This window comes from Cnephaeus nilssonii, assembly GCF_951640355.1.
Source record: "Cnephaeus nilssonii genome assembly, chromosome: 1".
NCBI classification, from domain to species: Eukaryota; Metazoa; Chordata; class Mammalia; order Chiroptera; family Vespertilionidae; genus Cnephaeus; species Cnephaeus nilssonii.
Window position 1 is genome coordinate 42,419,105 of NC_137072.1, and position 21,113 is coordinate 42,440,217.

Here is a 21,113-nt window from a genome sequence, read left to right on the forward strand (position 1 = left end):
TGATCAATGATTCTCTCCCATCATTGATGTTTCTATCTCTCTCTCCCTCTCCCTTCCTCTATATATTAATTTATATAATTATAAAAAATACATAATTATTTCATTTATTTCCTTAAAATATGTTATAGTCATATACAATGGAGTATTAGTATAATTTTAATAAAAATATTTTTAGAATCTTTTAGTTTTAATTTCTAATATAAATATGGATAGATATAACTTACATAAACAAAAACTCTTTGCAGTTCTCAGTCAGTTTTAAGAATATAAAGGGCACTTGAAACTAAAAATATTGAGAACTGTAGTCCTAAGACAACAATAAATAGAAAGTTCTGAAAATCCAAAATATCTAATTCTGGTTCATGGATAGATTGATCCATTTATTTGCTGTCAATCTGTCATCTACCTTACACCATGCCTTTAAGATGAATATACGGTTTAAAAAAATATTTTAAATAAAATGTAAATTCTCTTTCGTATAAAGATATCAAGAGATATATCCAAATATACTAAAATTGATTAGATGTACATTCAAGAAAAGGAAGTCAGGACTACTGACACATCACACTGGACCCGCTCTTCCTTCCTCTTCGTCAAAGTCATAGTTAGTTTTTTAAAAACGTTATTACAGCCTTCTCAGGTTGGATTCCTCATACTTGCTTGAGGAAATATTATTTATTAGAAAAGACTTTGACTTCTATCCTAACACCAGTCATGTGGCAGGGGGGTCACGTCCAACATTGAGGCCATAAAACTTCTAAACAAAATATCTCTGAACATTAACTGAGGTGGTAAAATACTGGCATTTATTTCTAAAGTTGGGCTACTCCGCCATAAAGAGGGGGTTGGAGGATTGGACTTTGAATATTATCTTTTGTTCACTAAGTTTACAACAAGAGGAGATCAATTCAATTTAGTCTTTAATAAGAAGCCCAGACTCATCAGAGGAAGAAAAACAAAAAACAAAAAACACTTGGCCTCCCTGAAAGCAGAGGGGCTTTTACTTATAGAAAATACTAAAAATCAGCAAAAGCATAGGGTTTAGTGTAGAACAGAACTGTATCCCTGAGCCCAGGTAGGATGATTTAGCACATAATTTATTACATTACCTGCCGATATCTGATGATCAGTTAGAGCCAGACACTTTTTCCCACCTGGGGCTTTCACAAAACCTTCACGACATGAACACTGAGCAATTCCAAACGTCTCTTTGCAAATATGTTCGCAGCCTCCATTTTGGAATAAGCAGGGATCCGCTCCTAGCGGGGAAAAGAGCTGCATTCACGGATGGGCTTGGAGATCAAAAGGCCACGTTGATACAAGTCACAGTGTACAGTTTAGGGGCAGAGAAACTCGGTGTATCTAAATGGAGCCTGTGGCAAGAGCTGTTTCAGAAGCGCTCCTATAAGGAGCTCAGTTTAGCTCAAAATGTTATTACCTTATGAGTAACTTACTGAGTTTAACCAGTACGGTCGTCTGAGAAGCTCTTTAGGAAGACGATATTCCTATTTCCTGCCCCATGATCTAGTCAAAGGGACACAGGGCAGCTCAGAAAGAAGAGTTACTGTAGGACACTAGGTGCCTTTTCTATCTGCTCACTCCCTGGCACTCTCAGGGCGTGGGGAAAGGCCCCCGTGTAGACAGAAGCTTCCACTGCAGGTGGCTAAATTGTCCCTCCCCCACCCTCATCCTCGGTGCCTTTAACCCGAGAATCTTTTAAAAAGACAAGATAGGTAAAAGCTGTCTAGGAGCGGGGGAAACGAGATTGAAAGAATAAAGCCCAAATTCACTACCAGGCTGTCTTAGTTTAAACAAAATCCAAACCTCGGGAAATCTTAACCTTGACCTGGATTAGTGAGAATTGCAACATCCCCCCTCCTCCCCTGCCATCAAACAATTAAAATAGTTGCAGATTCCAGCCAAAGAAAGACTGTGTAACATGTCCAGTGTACCTGGTTTTGCCAATGGATGAACTACAACCAGTGATGAGGGCTTCAGCATGCTGCCTCGGAGACGTACCCTATTTTTGCCAGTCCTCTTGTTCACCCTCATTACCGATGGCACGGTCCAGTCAGAGAGCCACACGTGATCCTCAAACACAGCCACAGCAAACGGGTGACCTGGAAGCAGTCCCAACGCATTACACACGTCTTGTCTTTGCCATGAATATTTTTAAAAGAACAAGGCTTGAAACATTCACACGATTCCTACCCTTAACCCTACCTCATCTTCGAATGGGAGCCTGGTGGTATGAAGTCCTAGCAGAGCCCATGGCCACCAAGCGTTTGGAGAACTGGAGAATAAGGGCTCATTGGCATACAGGGTGGCACAAAAGTAGGTTTACAGTTATAGGTATGCAAAACACAGAGTTTATTCTTGTATTATTATCTATTAGTTGTTGTATTATTTTCCGTATGAACAACTTTAGACCTACTTTTGCCCACCCTGTAATTGCACCCAGAGGACGGAGGCCAGGCGGGAACTTGGTGTTCAGTGATTGTCAGTATTCATAAACTTGAATAAGTTATCTTACCCCTCTTTGCCTTCAGTCCCTTGTCATTTGAATGGCAGTAATAAGTAGTACACTAATTCACAGGTGGTTGTAAGGATATTTAAAAATTTAAGGTAACTGAACAACAGGCTTTCCTATCTTGCCTCTTATCTATCTCACTTCTTATCTAATATTAATCCACTGCCCTGTGCTCCTGGTGTAATCCTCTGTCGAGCCTTCTCTAGGTCCTTGTTTAGTCAATTACCCATTTTGTTTACATCTTCATTCTCTTCACTCTATTAGCTTCTTTCCTGTAACTGATGAATATCTTCAGGTCTCTTCCATTTTAATTTCCTCATCCCCCTTGACCTCGCCCCTAGCTTCTTTTTGTCTCTTTCCTTCCATTTTAAGTCGTGTCTTTTTTAAAAGTCATTTATTATCTGCTGCCTCCATTTTCATGGCTATCAACCCTAGGGGAGCCCTTCTAACACCATCTCAACTAAACCCATCTCTCTCTGCTGCTGAAATTGCTCTGATAAGATGTTCCAGTATTTAGTAAGCAGGGAAATCCTATATAATGAAGAGGTAATATGCAAATTAACCCTCATGCCCTCAAAGATGGCTGCCTATGACCAGCCCGGCTGGGGGGTTAGTAAGGGATGACCAAACGACTGAACAAGCAGGCTGTGTGGGGCAACCAGGCCAGCAAGGGGGGGGGGGGGGGGGGGAGGGATTAGTGAGGGATGACCAAATGACTGAACAGCAGGCCGGCGGGTGGGGTGTGGGGGGCAGTTGGGACGACCAGGACAGTGGGGGGAGGGCAGTTAGGAGGGGAAGTTAGGGGCGACCAGGCCAGCATGGGAGGCAGTTAGGGGCAATCAGGCTGGCACACAGAGGGAGTGAGGGGCAATCAGGCCGGCAGGGAGGGCCATTAGGGGCAACCAGGCAGGCAGGCAGGTGAGTGATTAGGAGCCAGAGGTCCAGGATTGTGAGAGGGATGTCCTGGGGATCAGGCCTAAACCGGCAGTCGGACATCCCTTGAGGGGTCCCGGATTAGAGAGGGTGTAGGATGGGCTGAGGGGAGGCCCCCAACCCCGTGCACCAATTTTGTGCACTGGGCCTCTAGTGTTGTAATAAACCATCTCAAGTAATTAGAGAGTAAAGCTAAGGAGGCCCGAGTTTGGAAGCTTTACTCACATCACTCACATTCCCCAGGCCAGTCTTTGCAGATGAGCGATGGACTTGGGGTATTAGAATGAATGTCTCCCTCTCCTGGCAGCAAATGCAAATGACTTGTCTTGGTGGCAATGAGCCTTAAAGATTCATTTTAGTCTCTAGCCCATTGTCCTAAATTAAAGCCATAAATGCAGCAAGGGAATTTTTTATATAGCTATCAGGTTTTTTATTTGGGTAAAAGAACATGATATTTACCATCTTAGCCTGTGCATAGTTCAGCAATGTTAATAAATTAAGTTCATTCACATTATTGGGCAACCAAATTCCAGAAACTTTTTACCTTGTAAAACTAAAACTCTATACCTATTAATCAACAACTTCTCATTTCTCCCTCCCCCTAGTCCCTGACAAAGACCATTCTACCTTCTGTTTCTATGGATTTGATTATTATAGATACTTCAAATAAGTGGAATAATACAATACTGTTTTTTTTTGTGATTGGCTTATTTCACTTAGCTTGATGTCCTCTGGGTTGATCCATGTTGTAGCATGTGTCAGAATTAACTATAGTTTTTCAACAAATACCCCTACCAGACTTATGGAAGAGCCACTGTTGCATTTAAAATTAAGAATAAATTCTTTCAATCTTTACATTAAAAATCCAGTGTGGTGGTGTTAGCCAGAGGGAAGGAGGCTGGGTGGAGGGGAGTTGGAACTGGGCAAAGGTGGGGGAATGATGACTGGAAGAGACTTTGCTTGTGGCGATGGGCGCACAATGCAGTGTGCAGATGTTTTGTTGAGTTGTACATTTGAAATCTGTATGGTTTTGTGAACCAATGTCACCCCAATAAATTCAATTAAAGAAAAACAACCCTGAACTGACCCTTGAGAAGCCACCACTTACATACCTGTAGATGGCACTGTAGTGATGGGAATAGCTATTTAGACATCTTAATGTCCAATTATTTGATAATGACCTTTAATAGGAAGTGGCATTAGTCACAGATTAGAGTAAAAATATAAATTATTTTTTAAAATTTTGGCTATGATTTTTGGTTTAGAACATTGTGTCTTTGTAGTCTGGTTAGAAATTTTCAAATCACTTAGTACCCTCATATATCAAAGCTAAAATTTCACATTTTTTTGGGAGATGCATTTTTTAAATAAGTCTCCGCCTCTAGACCCATGACTTCACAGGAACAAAGTTTAAATCTCCACTGTGTATCTGCTTTAATAAACATCTGTTAAATGCATGGATGAATAAAGCCTATAATTGTGCACAAGCTTATCATTTATTTGAAGCATCTCTAATTTTTAGAGAAACATAGAAGTGTGTAACATTCAGTTTTATTTATCTTGATCTCTGTAACATATACCACAAATCTAGAAATTCATTACCTCTAAAACCAAAGAGAATGGGCAAAATAAATATCTTATACAGATTATTAGTTTGTTAGCTTGTTTCTTTAAAAAGAAACCATGTGTTTTTATCTTCCAACCAACCATTTTGTAAACCTCTGAAGCATCTTTAACACCCCTCTGACCCTCATTTCTATATCCAATCTGTTAGTAAATCTCAATTTTTTTCTTTATAGTGATTTTTCAATGGTCCTCCTTTTTCCTGTTATTATGGTAATATTCTTCATTAGCTGTTGTCTGGACAACTTTTGTAGTCTCCTGACTGATTTCCTTCTCTCCAAATTTCCAACTCTTATACTGTTACTTAAGTGGTTATCCTGAAATACCAATCTCATATTCATTTCCTGGTCAAGTATATGCAATGACTCCCTAGTACATTCAAAATTAAGTTCATCAACATATCTTGGCAATACTAACATACAAAAAAATAATCTCTGCAGCTCTATTTCAAATGATCAAGTTTTATCATCATCTATTTCCCACATGGCCTGCTTCAAATGCTGTCTCCCTGAGTCTAAGTGAATTTCTCTATGAATCTCATAGCCATTTGAACTTCTCCTTTAACAGTTATCATAACTACAGTTTAAAGATGTTTAAGAAAATACATGCTAACCCATGTAAGGTCTGGAACTATAATAGGGGGCAAAACTATATTAGCCTTTGCACATGTTATCAATAGATATTCATTAATCTCTGAAGAGGATATTATCTCTGTGCTGAAAATGACATTTTCTAAAACAAAAGAAATGATAACAGATGAATCAAGTTCTTATTCTTTAAAAAGTTTTAAAATTTTTAATGTTTTCATTCTGATTTTTGGAAATCTTGACAAAGAGAAATGACTGCACATCACTATTTTTATTCAATATTCCAATGTTCAGGTAATCTCCAGAGAAGTCTGTCAGCCTGTCTCTATCTCTTTCTCATCATATGGTTTAAAATGTGGTGTATGCACGTGCATGTGTGTATAAACACATTTTGTATTTAACACTCATCAGCTCTCAGTCAAGATGAAGAAATCACCCAGCCCAAAGCCTCACCTACATCGTTCTGGGCAAGTCTTTGGCGGTTTGAACCATCCAGATTGGCCATTTCAATCACAGACTGCTTGGCATCGCACCAATACAACTTGTCAGTTAAGAAATCAATCGTTATTCCACTTGGCCAGACGAGCTCAGAGCTAGCAATAACCAGCCGGCCAATGCCTTGAAGGGAAGAACTCTCAATTCGTGGATTAATCCCCATATCAGTCCAGAATAATCTCCTTTAATCAAGAAAGCATACAATAAATAAAATTTGCACAAAAAATTCTCCTATTCTTTCATCATTGGGAACATCGAGTAAATTACTTTAGAATAAACTAAAGACTATAGAAGAAGTAAGTATAGCACTATGTTGGACGAATCATTTTTTCAAAAGCAAAAACTTATCTTTTCTATGTAGAGCATCTTGGACAGGAAATGTTGAATTAAGGCTTAGGTCATTAGATAAAAAAGGAATTATTAATTTTTAAAACTGCAGAATATTAATAATTGAAAGTGTGTTCAAGTGCATATTCTTAAATTAGCGTTTCATGCTACTAAAGGCACTGAAACTTGCTAGCTTGTCCTTCTGCTATGCATATGTAAACTGACTGTATATGCAAAATCACAGCCTTAAGAGAAGAGCATGTTTATCTACTATCCAGTTTTATGCTATGTACTCAGTTAACCTGGTTAATTTTATCACATTGTATAACTGTGCTGAGGGACATTTTTTGAGGTCCATATCTTTAGAGATGGTTATATTGTCACTCTTTTGATCATGTGGCTGGCTTCAAATCAATGATCAATTATTACCAATATTGTCTTTCCGATAGACCATCATAAATAAAAGAGTTGGTTCTTATCCTTGTTTTTGAAAATCTAAGGAGGAATTGGTGATTCTCCTTACTTCCCTGAACCTAAGCCAACATTTTTCGCTAATTCATAATTAACAACATAGAATCTTCTAATCTTTCATGATTTCTATTTCCTCTTATCTAAATCTAGGAATGACCCATCATTTGAACTCATCTTATGAGTTTTCTAAATAGAATTAATAAGTCATACAATCTAAATGTCATCTTCTGTTCAAGAAAACAATAATGTAGCTTTTTAAAGAAAGCAGTGTAATGGGCTTATGTCTGATTGATTACTGAATTACACCCATTTCTTTTAAAAAATTGAATTTGATTCAAATGAAAGGGTATTTAAAGAATAAAATATTTATGTAAAAAATAGAAAATGAAAAGACTTAAAAATTAGGATATCATGGTAGCCACATCATTTCTGAAGATGTGGCCAAATCTAGTGGATTTTCTTGGTTTCCGATTCCACTGACCCACTGAAGACAGATTTTGGATGTTAGCATTTCATTTCAAATATGACCTCCCAGAAAGGCACCCGGATTTCACAAGGACCTACTTGGCCATTGGGTGAACAGCGATTCCTCGTGGCTGAGAGATGTCCTCCTTAATGAGTATTTCACGATGTTTTCCACTTAAATCACTGCCTTCAATGACAGATTTCCTAAAATGCATGTCACATAAAGGGGCTTGTTACATTACATTTACTTTTTCAACAAAAATACTCCTTTTCCCTGTTGCTTACTGAATGCAAAGACTGACATTCTAAGCTATGCCCATTGTGCATCTGCACACGCATGTGACACACACACACACACACACACACACACACACACGCACACACAAATCAGGACCAAATGCCCACGAATTCTATTTTTTGTGGTATTTTCATTAGCATGCCAATATTTATTCCAGGCAATTAAATTGCACAGTGAAAGGGATAAGGTAAGAGAGAATCGTGTCAGTGGCCTGTAGTGTAAATCCCGCCATCCCTTCTTCTTCACAACTGCCCATCACTCCAGGAACCAATGGAAGCCAGCAGTGAGAAGGGGTCAGCCTCGGGGTCACAGATCCCGGGAAGGAGGGAGAGGAAAGCTCCGAGAACCCAGAAACAGCCAGCACAAGGACAGTAAGGGAGATTTATGTTGACTTTAATTTCCTTCCACATGATATTTAGACAAATGAGAGCATTAAACGATTATTATTTGCTAAACTTTACATTTAAAAAATAACTCTTGGAATCTGGCAGAGAAGAAAATGTTTGTTTCCTAGTGTTTCCATTTATCTGTCAAACAAACCTTGGTTATCAAACAGGCAGTTACTGAGCAAGCACCTACTGTACGCATCAGGAATTGGCCTAAACACTGGAGACTCAACAGCCTGTCTCTGTCCTTACAGAGCGTAGAGTTCAGCGGGAGAGCCAGGGCAGGGAGGGAGAGAGGAGGTGAGTGGACAGGCAAAGAACACCCTGCCCTGGCTGGTGTGGCTCAGGGGTTGAGCCATGACCTATGGAACCAGGAGGTCATGGTTCGATTCCCAGTCAGGGCACATGCCTGGGTTCTGGGCTCCATCCCAGTAGTGGGGGTGCAGGAGGCAGCCGATCAATGGTTCTCTCTCATCACTGATGTTTCTATCTCTCTCTTCCTCTCCTTTCCTCTCCGAAATACATATATATATATATATATATATATATATATATATATATATATATAATTTTTATATGTATTTATATATATATATATAATTTTTTTTTAAAAAAAGAACACCCTAGAACCCTCGTGCACTGCTGGTGGGAATGCAGACTGGTGCAGCCACTGTGGAGAACAGTATGGAGTTTCCTCAAAAAACTGAAAATGGAACTCCCATTTGACCCAGTAATCCCACTCCTGGGAATATATCCGAAGAAACTAGAAACACCAATCAGAAAGGATATATGCACCCCTATGTTCATAGCAGCACAATTTACAATAGCTAAGATTTGGAAACGGCCTAGGTGCCCGTCAGCAGATGACTGGATCAGAAAACTGTGGTACATCTACACAATGGAATACTATGCTGCCATAAAAAAGAAGGAATTCTCATCATTTGCAGCAACCTGGATGGAATTGGAGAATATTATACTAAGTGAAATAAGCCAGTCAATGAAAGAAAAATACCACATGATCTCACTCATTTATGGATAATAAAGAACATTACAAACTGATGAACAAAAAGGTAGATACAGAGACAGTAAAGCAACAAACAGACTTTCAAATTACAGGGGGAAAGTTAGGGAGAGGTGGGGGAGATAAGAAATCAAACGAAGGACTTGTATGCATGCATATAAGCATAAACAGTGGACGCAAAACTCTGGGGGGTGAGGGCATGTATGGGTGTGGGGTGGGGGGGTAATGGTAAGATATGTACACATATAATACCTCAATAAAAAAAAAAAGAAATAATTAGTAAACATTAAAAAAAAAAAGAACACCCTAAGCAGGGGCGTGAGCGAGTGCCAAGTCTGGGAGACCTGAAGAGTATGAAACAGTCATAACGCTGTGGCTTTTGTATGGAGAGGACAAGGCGGACGAGAGAGAATGGTGACGGCGTTAGGGCAGTGGCAGCAGGATGGAGAAAAGGGGGTGGAATCAAATGCTAAAACCCACTCTGGCAAACCCCCACCCTGTCACTGGCCTGCGGGAAACCTGGGCTTCTGAGCAGCTTCTGGAGCAGACAGACCACAGGCAGAGGGGGGCAGAGGAGCACCCCTTTCCCACCAGGGGCACCTGTCCTGTTTCCCCACTGAAACTGGGGAGTATAACTATCTTGAACACATTCAACAAACATCTGGTAAGGACCTACCACCTTGTTCCGGTGTGCTGCCTGCCGGCCCTGTTTCCCTACTGCAAATCGGAAAATATTTTTGATAATATACAGCTGTTGCCGGGATCGAGCCCACATGTGCCAGTTGTGGGCTCGATCCCCAGTGTGGGGTGTGCAGGAGGCAGCCGATCAATGATTCTCTCTCATCGTTGATGTTTCTCTCTCTCTCTTCCTCTCCCTTCCTCTCTGAAATCATTTTTTTAAAAGATAATTTTATTCCCAGATGAAGTGGTCGTCAGAAGGGCACTGCAGGGTGGCAGGTATTTTCTAACTCCATGTGTCCAGGTCCCTCAGCCACACTGTCACTGTGCCTGTCCCCTGGCCGGGAAGGAAGGAATTCTGAAGACGCTTGTGACTGTCAGTCCTGCTCTCATTGTTGCATCATCTCTAGATTCTGACTGTTTTCAGCACGAGTGCGGTGATGAGAATTGAGACCAACAGAAACCCTGACTCCGGAGCTATCTCAGGCGGGATTGCTGGAATTTATCTCAATGCTCCCTAAGGGGTTAACTCAATGATACACTACTATTTGATTCGGCCAGAAAGCAAATCCCCAACTCCGGTGTGGGTAACGAGAAAGCTAAGACGAGCATGGACACTGGGCTCACCTGAGTTCAGGCATTACCTTTAATCTAGTGGGACATCTTTCCCTTTATACCCACTACCAAACCGATCCCATTGTCACTGGGGTCCCCTAAGACCCACACTCCTTCCAGGGCAAGAGTTGTCCATCTAGAACCTTAGGAAAGTAATTTTCTTTTTGCCTCGTGGTAGTTTTTATCTCAAAAGAATGAACAAAAGATGTATATTTTCACCCTCTTGATTCTTTTTTACTGGGCAATTGACTTTAGGACTCAGGCTTCCTTAGTGCTAAATAACAGCATTGTCAGTGAAATTATCAATTAGCTTCCTTCCTACTGTTAGATGTTCATTTGCATCCGTCTTTTCGTAAGCCAACGTAAACTAGAAGCACCCACTCTGGTTCTTTCATTGGTTCAGAGTTACCATATAATCTAATATCACAGGCTTGGAATCTCAGTTATTTAAATCCAATTTCTAGCTAATATCAAGGTTTTCAAACTATAAACCTCTCATTTCCAGACAAATTAAAGGTTTTCTTGTAGCAGCTGCCTTCAGAGGAAAGAGGACTTAAGAAGGGCTTGTTATTACCGAGGCCAGTGAACCAGGGAATCTGAGGTCTGCTTCCCAGGATAGGTGCCTGTGTCCTGAGGCATTGCTTCCGCAGTGGGTCCCGCGGTGCTACTCATCGAACACGGTTCAAATTAGAGGGGCCGGCAACGGTGGGAAATATGAGGAGACCTGGCAGCCTGGGAGGGGTCGACGGCGCTGACATCTGCTGTCCTGATCAGCGTTTACTCTTCTGAGAAGAGCCATGTACAAGCTCTGTCATTATGCACAGCTGACATTTTAAATGTCCTTTTAAGTAGGTTCAACACAGAGGAGGCCGTTATTATGGTTTCTATCATTATTACAACTGAAGTTGATTTCCATTTGTTCTATGACTCTGGGTTGAGCACATTTTAATCAGCGCTGATGGGGGAGGCAGTGCATATCTATGATTATTGAAAGCATACGCGTTGTGAGTGGTTGTCCTTGAGTTCAAATTCCAGCTCCACTACTTGCGGGCTGTTTGACTTTGGTAAAGTTATTTGACCTCGTTGATTCTCATTTTTTTTCCTGTCTAAGTTGGGGATTAGAAAACAAATCTTTGGGGATTCGATGGTATCATGGATATGAAGTTATTAGTGCAGTATCTGGAACATTTCAGTTAATAAACACTCCAAAGAATAAAAGAATGAAGGTCTGGTTGAATGAGCGAATGAATGAATGAAAATAGACCCACTCTGGATATAGATGTGCCGCATCACATCATACATCTGGCTCATTTTTAAAAATGCCTTTGTTTCCCATGGGCTATCCAGACCCAAAGAGCTGCTCTGGGGCATAGAAAGCCTCTCCCCAAGCATATAAACCTGTTCCCTGGGACTTCACCCTTTATGCCGGGACTGCTGATTTCATAGATGTGAAACCCTAATTAATTCTCCTTTCTTTTTTTTCTTTTAATGTATTTTATTGATTTTTTACAGAAAAGAAGGGAGAGGGAGAGAGAGTTAGAAACATCGATGAGAGAGAAACATCGACCAGCTGCCTCCTGCACACCCCCTACTGGGGATGTGCCCGCAACCAAGGTACATGCCCTTGACCGGAATCGAACCTGGGTCCCTTGAGTCCGCAGGCCGACACTCTATCCACTGAGCCAAACCGGTTAGGGCTAATTCTCCTTTCTTTTAATGTAATACGATGCTTAGGTACCAGGTGTTCAAGTTGGCCACCATTTCACTCTATGGCTTTAAGTGACTCTGGGAAAGCATCTTTCTAGCTCAGAGCATCTCTGACACCATCCTGTGAGGTGCCCTGCGGCTAACTTCCTCTCCCTCCCAAGCAGGGAAGTGGGCTCTCACAGTACGCAAGGGGGATGCAGGCGCTTCCTTCCTCACCCACCTCCCACCCCCACCATTCCTGGGGCTCACACAGGCCACACACACACACACACACACACACGCACACACACGCACACACCAAGTGCAGCAGTCCTTCCTGTAGCCCAAGAGCAGTGTGCTAGAAACACCACAGCTTCTCTCTGGCTCTGTTGATTTCCACCGAAGGGAAAGCAGGCCATTTCCCTGATCTCTCAAGGACTTTCCTCACAGCTCCTGCATGAAACTCTCTCTCCCTCCTCACGTCACCTAGAGAGCCAGCATGTGGATCCTAGTCCAAGATTTGTCACTTGTGTGCTGTGTACCTTGAATAAGTTACTTAGCCTTTCTGAGCCTCAGTGTCCCCATTTGTAAAATGAGGGGGTTGGGCCAGTTGGTCCCTGAAGCCCCTTCCAGCACTCCCTCTGGGAGCGTACACCCCTCATTTGGCAGTTGTTTATGCGTGGCCTTAAGACATTTCCTGGACTGAAACTCAGACCAAGCACTTGTATTAATGTTTCCAGTGTGCATGTGCCTTATCTCCTGGCTAAACTGTGAACTGACTGGAAAGATGAAACACTCCTCATGCTCCTTTGTTTCTCCCGTGTTGCGTGGAGAGCGCCCCATCGACAGCAGATGCTCAAGGAATGCTTGGGGACTATATTCACACAGGTTTTGCATTTCTAGCCTGAAGTGCAAAATCACATGCTACATTCTTTGTCCTCAAAATTCTCTTACAGATACAGATCCAATCTTGAGGAAAGGAGGAACGTTTGTTGGGTGGGGGTAAGGGTGGAGGGAATATGGACAGCACTGGGGACATCTTCTCCCATCCCAGCCAGCTCCCCAGGAGTATTCCCCATGTTCAGAGTGGAGGAGGAAGCCAGCCATCCCACCTCTCCCAGGACTCCTATCTCACGTGGCTAACAGGGGACACACCCTCTGTCTGTCCAGTAGAGTTTCCGGTTAATCCAGTCTATAGCAAGACCTTCTGGAGCATCTATTGCTTCCTCAATCAGCCTTTCTCGCTGGGAGCCATCCATATTGGCTCTCTCTATCCACTTCAGGACTGTATGGGCAAAGTACACCTACAAAAGAGAACGTGAACAATTTTCATTTGTTTTAAAAAATAAATATGGAATATATACAAATGGGTTGGGTGTCATACAGTGGAATTGTTGAGAGCGTATCTCTGGACATAGACACACCTGCAACTGAACTTCAACTGAGCTGTTTCCCAGATACTTGCAAACTTAAGCAAGTTAGTCAATGTCACAGTCTCAGTCTCCTCATTGGCAAAATGGGGATTATAAGACCAAGTACATTAGTTTTATATATAAAACTCCTTAGCCCTGCACCTGGCACATAGTTCGTATTGTAACTGGTAATTTATTAATCCTTGATCATTGGTCAATAACAATCTGTACTTGAACCCTAGGCTTCTACAGACTGAAAGGGAGCAACGATTTTCAGTTTAATGGGGACTGCACGCTGGGCTGTCTTCTACTGCACGGTCCACAGCACTCCACTTGACTCCAAGTCGGGAGACACAGGTTTCTCCCAGTTTTGCCACTTCTTTGCTTGATAACCTTGGCCAAGTCACTGAACCTCAATTTTCTCAACTGTAAAAATGGTGAAGTTACACTAAATATTTGCTAAAGTTTACTCATATCTTACCTTATATAGTTGCATTTTAATTAATCCATGTTGGATATTGTCCAACAGACCATACCTTGCAGGTACAAAGTTCTTTTTCAGTCTAGTATGCAGACTGTCAAATAGGTACAAGTAGTTCATGAGAATGTAAAAAACTGTGATGGGTCAGTTTACAATTTAATGATAGCACTTGTGGGATTTTAACTTGAGTACACACATGTACATAAATCTATAATCAATGAGAATATTCAAAAAATGGTAATTCATTAGGTTATCATCTTTCCAGATATCATAAGTCACCATCTTTCTAGATAAAATAGAAAAGGTTCTATCTCATAATACAAAATGGGTACTTCTCATATTCAAAAACACTGCTAGAACTGCTTCTCAAATTGACACACAAACCCCCTGGGTATCTTGTTTAAATGCAGACTCTGATTCGGTGGTCACGGGTGGAGCCCGAGAGTGTGCAGGTCTAACAAGTTCAAGGTGATTTCAATGCTGATGGTCCAAGGACCACCATTTGAGAAGCAAGAAAATGAGGACATTGACCAGAAAAATAAGAGAGCCACATAACTAAATTCATCTGGTCTCCTTATTCACCTAGTTGTAAAAATGCTATCTGTGCAGAAAAAAGACTAGTGTGGTAATAAATGAATCTAGAACTTATTTTTTCCTATTTTTTTTCTGTTAATATAACTTTTCCATGGAGCCATATATATTCAGCTCAAGGAAAAGAAAGAACTGTTTGCTACTGTTTACTTAACTTTTACTTGCAAAGGTAGTTATATTTGGCCATCAATCCATACCAATTAAACACAGAATTAATTTGCTTCTCTCTTTTTTTGACCATTTACCAGACTGCTCCAAATCAGGAAAAAACAAAAGCACAAAGTTTAAAATTCTAGAAATTAACCTAATAATAACTAAATAATTATGGAGGGAGAGTAATAACTATGTAAATGTCTAAGTATGGGTGATTAATCTCCCAGAGACACTGTAACATATTTCAAGCACCTTCTAACTTAGAACAAAGACAACTAACAAAGATCAAATGATCAAATAATTGGGTTGATAACATAGAAATTCTAAGTTATATACAAAAACTTCATGTAAAAATTGATTATTATGTAAATCATTTCATGAGTTAGACTGCCATTCCCACATGAACCATAAACTTCCATTTCCTGATTTTCATGGTTGATAGGTCATTAAATTCCCTCTCTCAATGACATACATTAAGTACAAATTACTAACCCATCCCTCCTAAGTACCACCCCAACCTCCCACTTCTCCCACTACCAGCAAATGATCACAAACCTACTTACGGGTTTTTTCTATGTGTATGGCACTGTGGTAGGTTCCAGAAACAAAACTAAACTTAAGATCTTGCTCAATCATCTTTAATAAAATAGCTGAATCACATCAAGAACCAGGGTTCTGATAATAGAAAATCCTTAAAATTTCTCAAATGATGCTTCAATGTATATATTTGCGTTTTTCTGTGCCTAATGACTCTGAACTTGGCAGAGGATTTTCAAGTAGCCCAGGTCATCTGTTAGGATAAAATTCTCTACTCTGTCCTTAAAGCACAGCCACATCTGTTCAAGCGACAAAACATTACCTTATTTTCCACAGGGTCATGATCTAGGGCGAAAACTGCTCCCATCTGCTGGCTGAGTAGGGTCCCATAGTCTGTTCCATCAAAATGCATGTGTCGAATATCTTGAGAATTGGCAAACAGCAAAAAGGGTTGTGGTCCTGATAACCAAATTCAAATATGGCTCCATTTAAAATACGCCTTGAAAGCCAAGAGGCACTTCTGACTCTTCCCTGTCCTGGAGCCCTCTTCCTTAACTTCTGCAGTACTTGTTTTCTTAACTTCCCACCAGTGTGTGTAGGTTAAGACAGGCAAGAAGAGTTCCTCTTCCATGAGGTGACATATTGCCAGAATTTCATCACTGAATTCTTCCCTGTCTAGGGGCCTGCTTTTAAAATGCAAATTACTTAGAGAAAGAGCCAACATTAAATAACCAACACCATAACTAAATGGTACAAGTGTTAGTGCTGTAATCTCCCTAATTCACACATACTGAAACATATTAAAATTAGCATATTGTATTAATTCAGGTCTGAATAAATACCCTTCTCTGGCCTGAGCACTTCTAAAATGGAAGCACGATTATTTGAGTTAATAACAAGACCCTTATTAATTTTCAGAGCTCAGATTATGCTATATTAACTAAGACCTTGGGAAGTTAAGAGTATCGGGCTAAGGCAATCCCAGATTGCAAGCATGATGAACCTCAGGAGAGATGAAATCAATTTAGTATAAATCTAGGATTTCCGAGGCTGTTGAAGGACACAAGAGATGTAAGTAACATCAGCAGATAAAATAATAGTCGAAGCATACAACTTCATATTGAATTTTGGCATAAAAAACTTGAAATTGTCCAAGTATTATTATTATTACATTCATTGGAGAGTTAAAAATCAAATCAATAGACAATTATTCAATTCTTATTAACTATAAAGTGCTTAAATCTATTCTGGTCATGACTTTCACATATACTGGAACACCACGTTTGATGTTATAGCAAATCTTTGCTGAATACTAATTAACTTCTAAATATTCCTCAAAAACATTATTATTTATATGATTATTACTTACATTACTTATATTTATAATATAATTTGTTTTCCATCTCCAAAAATAAAAAATCAGACTTTTATTGCTCTTTCTAAATGAATTTTTTTTCACATACTTTTGCAGAGACACACTTTCAAACACCCACAGCACTAACCTGAAGCTACACAGCTTTTTTTGTCCAGTTGAAGGTCATAGCCAGGAAGGCAGCCACATTTCCAGGATACTGGGCTGAGAGCGAGGCAGAGTTGGCTACATCCACCATTATCAGGTGATGAGCAGCCTACAAAAAACAATTGCTTGGTAATGATGCTGTCATTAAAAAATATAACAATTTTTCATCAAAATATTGAGGTGAGCCAGGTATATGTTGATTTTTAAACCATTTCCACAATCATTTATACTGCTGAAATCAAGTTTATTTTGCAGAGATTAGAAGCAAAATGTCACCATACTCCACTTCCCTGTAACCTAACATCTTGAGTGTTTACCCTTTGCATCTCAATGGCCCTTGTCCTGTTGTTCTACCACTGAGTTCAAGACCATGTGATACGAATCCAGGAGGGAGGTATTGTTAGCCTCTACCGATGAGGAAACTGAGACCAATAGAGAGCAAGTAACTAGTCCAAAATAACAAGCTAGTAACTGGTAATGCTAACTCAGGGAGATCTAATTTCAAAACCCTCATAACCACTACACTATGCTATCTAAAAACAAAAACAAAAAATATCATTTAAATCTACACTAAGCCATTGCATAAATATCTTTCAGTGCGTAATGTTGGAAAATCTATTTTTCTTTGCCAATAAGATGTAAATTATAGGTGTCACTTTGAAAATGTGTATTTTCAAACAAACAAAAAGTAAATAAACTTACCACTACACGTTTTTCCATCTGGCTCAAGCACTGAGCCTTCAGGACAGAAACATATGGGACCATCCGAAGTCAGAACACAGTCATGGCTGCATTCACTTGCATTGCTTGGACAGGAAATTAATTCTAATTAATGAAGAATAAGATCAAGATTAAGGTTAAATCACATTTGTAGAAATTCAGTAAAATTGCTTGCTAGTAAAAAATGCTATCCTGAAAAGAGTAAGTTAAACAGGAATCAAACATTTATGAATTACTGTGGTAATGAAGGAACAAAAAGAAAAGAAAAATTTCAAATCTAAAAATTATATAAAGAAAAACATCTGATTTTGGAAAATGACTCCAGTTTCCTCTAACTTTCTTTTATGTCAAATAATATTTTAAAAGTTATTAGTCATCAAAATTCCAAAATATTTAAAATGGAACTTGGGCAAATGATTCCCAAGTTCATCTGAAAAACAAATTTATGTGAAGGGAAAACTAAGAGCATTGTATGACTGTGGTTAGGTGTAGGAAGAGAATGAGAGGCTCTTAACAAATATCAAAATGTACCATGAAGGTACAATACCGTATTTACTGGCATATAAGACGACTTTTTAACCTAGGAAAATCTTCTCAAAAGTCGGGGGTCTTATATGCCAAAAAATACGGTACTCACTCTCAGCTCCAGTACTGGGACAGTGGATGGGGGGGGGGGGGGGGGGGGGGGGAGGGGAGATACAGGTACTGTATTTTCCAGAGTATAAGACCCCCGACTTTTGAGAAGATTTTCCTGGGTTAAAAAGTCGTCTTATACGCCGGAAAATACAGTAATTAAGACAGTGGGTAATGAGTACGGGAAAAGACGGAAAGAATATTAGAACCAGATAGAAAGCTTATTTTATAAAAGACACAAGTACACATAAAGGTATTTTTAAAGATAAAGGTATTTTAAATCATTGAGCATGTGAGAGATGTTCCCATCAATATTTATCCTGCCTTAACGGTACAAATTGTATCTTAAAGTAACCAAATAGTTAATGAAAGTTTTCTTCAGAAAGATATTCCAATTAATAATTAAAAGTAAATACTAGGACTAGACATCACCACTTGAAACCCTTGGTGAAATAATGAATCTAGGAAGTGATTGGTATTGGCTGCTACAACCCTCCCCTGAAAGACAGCTGGCCCTTTTCTAGCCCCTCAGCCACCTTGGCAGCTTCCAGGTGTGTTTGGTTAGTCGGGGTCCTGCACCAGGAGGAAGAAAGACGGTGGCTGAAAAGAAGACAAAAAGTCGGAGTCAACTCTCGGCTCCAGCTCACTATAAAAAGAGAAAAGTAAGTTCTGTGGGTACAAGCCGCTCTGAGAGTTATCAGGCAGGGCAAGAGGAAACTGGCCATCCTCGTCAGCTGCCCAGCGCTGTGGGGATCTGAGACAGAGTACTGCACCACGTTGGCCAAAACCCCTGTCCATCACGGCAGTGCCAATAATATCAAATTGCAGAATTGTACACTGGAATCCTATATAACTTTATTAACCAATGACACTCTAATAAGTTTAATGTTTTAAAAAGAGAAATAATAATAATAATTTTGGAACAGCATGTGAAAAATACCTCAGACCATACACACTGGCTACCATTGACCCAGGTGATTCTATATCAGACAGACTAGTGAACAGCAAGTCATGCAAAATTGTTCCTTAGTAAAACAGGCCAGAGCTTGTTTCTAAAAAAGAACGAAAGAAAGACAAAGAGAAAGACAGACTATAGGGGACGTTTATAATGTGTCTTCTGATGGAAATATAACCACACCTATGAAGTATTCTTGCCAAAAATGTCAAAGCCGAGTCTGATCAAGCCTTTACATCTAACTATAAGTTTGTAGAAGAAAAGGGACATCACGGAAGTGCCATCAGTAAAACCCAAAATGTGAGGAACTCTGAAGGGGAAAAATGGTTCTTTAATAAATATTTGCAAAGGGAAAAAAGAGGAGAGAGAATCTATAGGATAAAACAGAGTTGTATCAACCTAACACAACAGTATTACTACCCTTGTCTAGATACTTCTTCAAACCAAGCAACTGTGTAAAAATTTTTTTTAAAGATAATTTGAAAACTGACTAGATATTTGATATTATTATGGAATTATTAATTTTTAGGTGTAGTAATGGTATTGTGGTTATATCTGAAAACTGACTGAATATTAGATGATGTTAGGGACTTACAGCTAGTTTTTTAGATATAATAATATATCATGATTTTATATGCTTGTCTTTTAGTGATATACATATAATGAAATACCATAAAATATGGATAAATATGGAATATATATATATATATATATATATATATATATATATCCCAATCATGGAGGTTTTAATTTAACAAGTCTGGGATAGAGTCCAGTCATTCATGTTTAAAAACAAAACAAAATAAAATAAAACTCCAAGGTAATTCTGGAGCTTACTGCTGATCCAGGACCATCAACCCAGACCACAGCCACCTCCCCAACATCAGTGAACATGAAAGAAATAGCGAAGTAAGTGCTTGTGGTGACTTACGGTGACACCGTTTCCCATCAGGAAGCAGAACAAATCCTACAGGGCAAGTGCAGTAATAGGATCCGGGGGTGTTTTCACACCCAAGAGTACAGCCATGATTCCAAAAGGCACACTCATTGACATCTACACAGCGACAACAGCAAAACACAGATGGTTATTTTTTAAAATAAATTGTAGTATCCCTAACAAGTCAGCCCAAAATAGAGTATCTCACACTTGTATCTGCTGCTCCTGACCACGGAAAGACTGTTTTGGCTACTCTAGTAAAGGGTGAAAGAAGTCAGTTCAATTATCATGAAAGTCCTTTTTATTCTGTCAGAGTTTGTACTTTCAAATACAGATGTTCATAGAATCACCCTGGGGGAAAATAATACTATTTTCTCTGAAAAGATACAGCAACCTGAAGCCACTTAAGGCGGGACTGTTGAAAGTTCTTGACAAGGACAGGACATGCCCGCTCTGCTCTGCAGCCTCTCCAAGCTGACAGGAGCCATCCCCTGAAGGTGGGCCCACTCTCAGCAGCAGCCCTCAGCCGACACCCAGCCTCCAGGTCCCCGTTCCACTCCCTCTGACTACCCCCAGGTAAGCAGGGGAGTATCCTTAACTAGTGGGTGTCACCCCAGCTACCCCCACTGAGTCTGCGCTGCAGCCATCGGAGTGTTTCCAGCAGCAGCTCACTGGAGCTCCCCGGTACTTCTCCTGGGTTCGCTAAACTTGGCCTGGAGTCTCAACTAGGAGGAGCCCTAGATGACCAGCGGGCTACATACTCAGTTTCTCCAGATTCCCTTTCCCACTAGACCTTCAGGGGAGGAGATGTGGAGTCCCATACCCTTTGAGAGTCTTACGATAGCTTTGGAACTACGTCCCTAAAATATTAGAAAATCCTGGTATTTTGCACACAGCCAAACGCACGGAGTTCCATGGGGTCCACTCAGAAAACGCCTGCCTACTGTCAACCCCTGCGGAGCCTCTGAAAGCATTTGATCTAGGAACACGAGCTATAAAGAAGACCTGGAAGTATTACGACGGCTTTAAAAACAGAGGAAAATAAAACTGTTTCTCTGGG

General features: G+C 40.1%; 1 protein-coding gene across 1 annotated transcript in view; it reads right to left on the reverse strand.

Annotated features, from left to right (window-relative positions):
- The window catches only part of EGF (epidermal growth factor), a gene marked incomplete at both ends in the record, with an annotated part of 89,203 nt that overhangs the window by 27,377 nt on the left and 40,713 nt on the right, over nt 1-21,113 (reverse strand). The window contains 9 exons of the mRNA XM_079776920.1: nt 1,110-1,259; nt 1,953-2,120; nt 6,127-6,350; nt 7,531-7,635; nt 13,271-13,419; nt 15,612-15,748; nt 16,792-16,917; nt 17,511-17,633; nt 20,048-20,170. Coding sequence (XP_079633046.1) covers nt 1,110-1,259; nt 1,953-2,120; nt 6,127-6,350; nt 7,531-7,635; nt 13,271-13,419; nt 15,612-15,748; nt 16,792-16,917; nt 17,511-17,633; nt 20,048-20,170 — 1,305 coding nt within the window. The remainder of the gene's footprint in view (nt 1-1,109; nt 1,260-1,952; nt 2,121-6,126; nt 6,351-7,530; nt 7,636-13,270; nt 13,420-15,611; nt 15,749-16,791; nt 16,918-17,510; nt 17,634-20,047; nt 20,171-21,113) is intronic.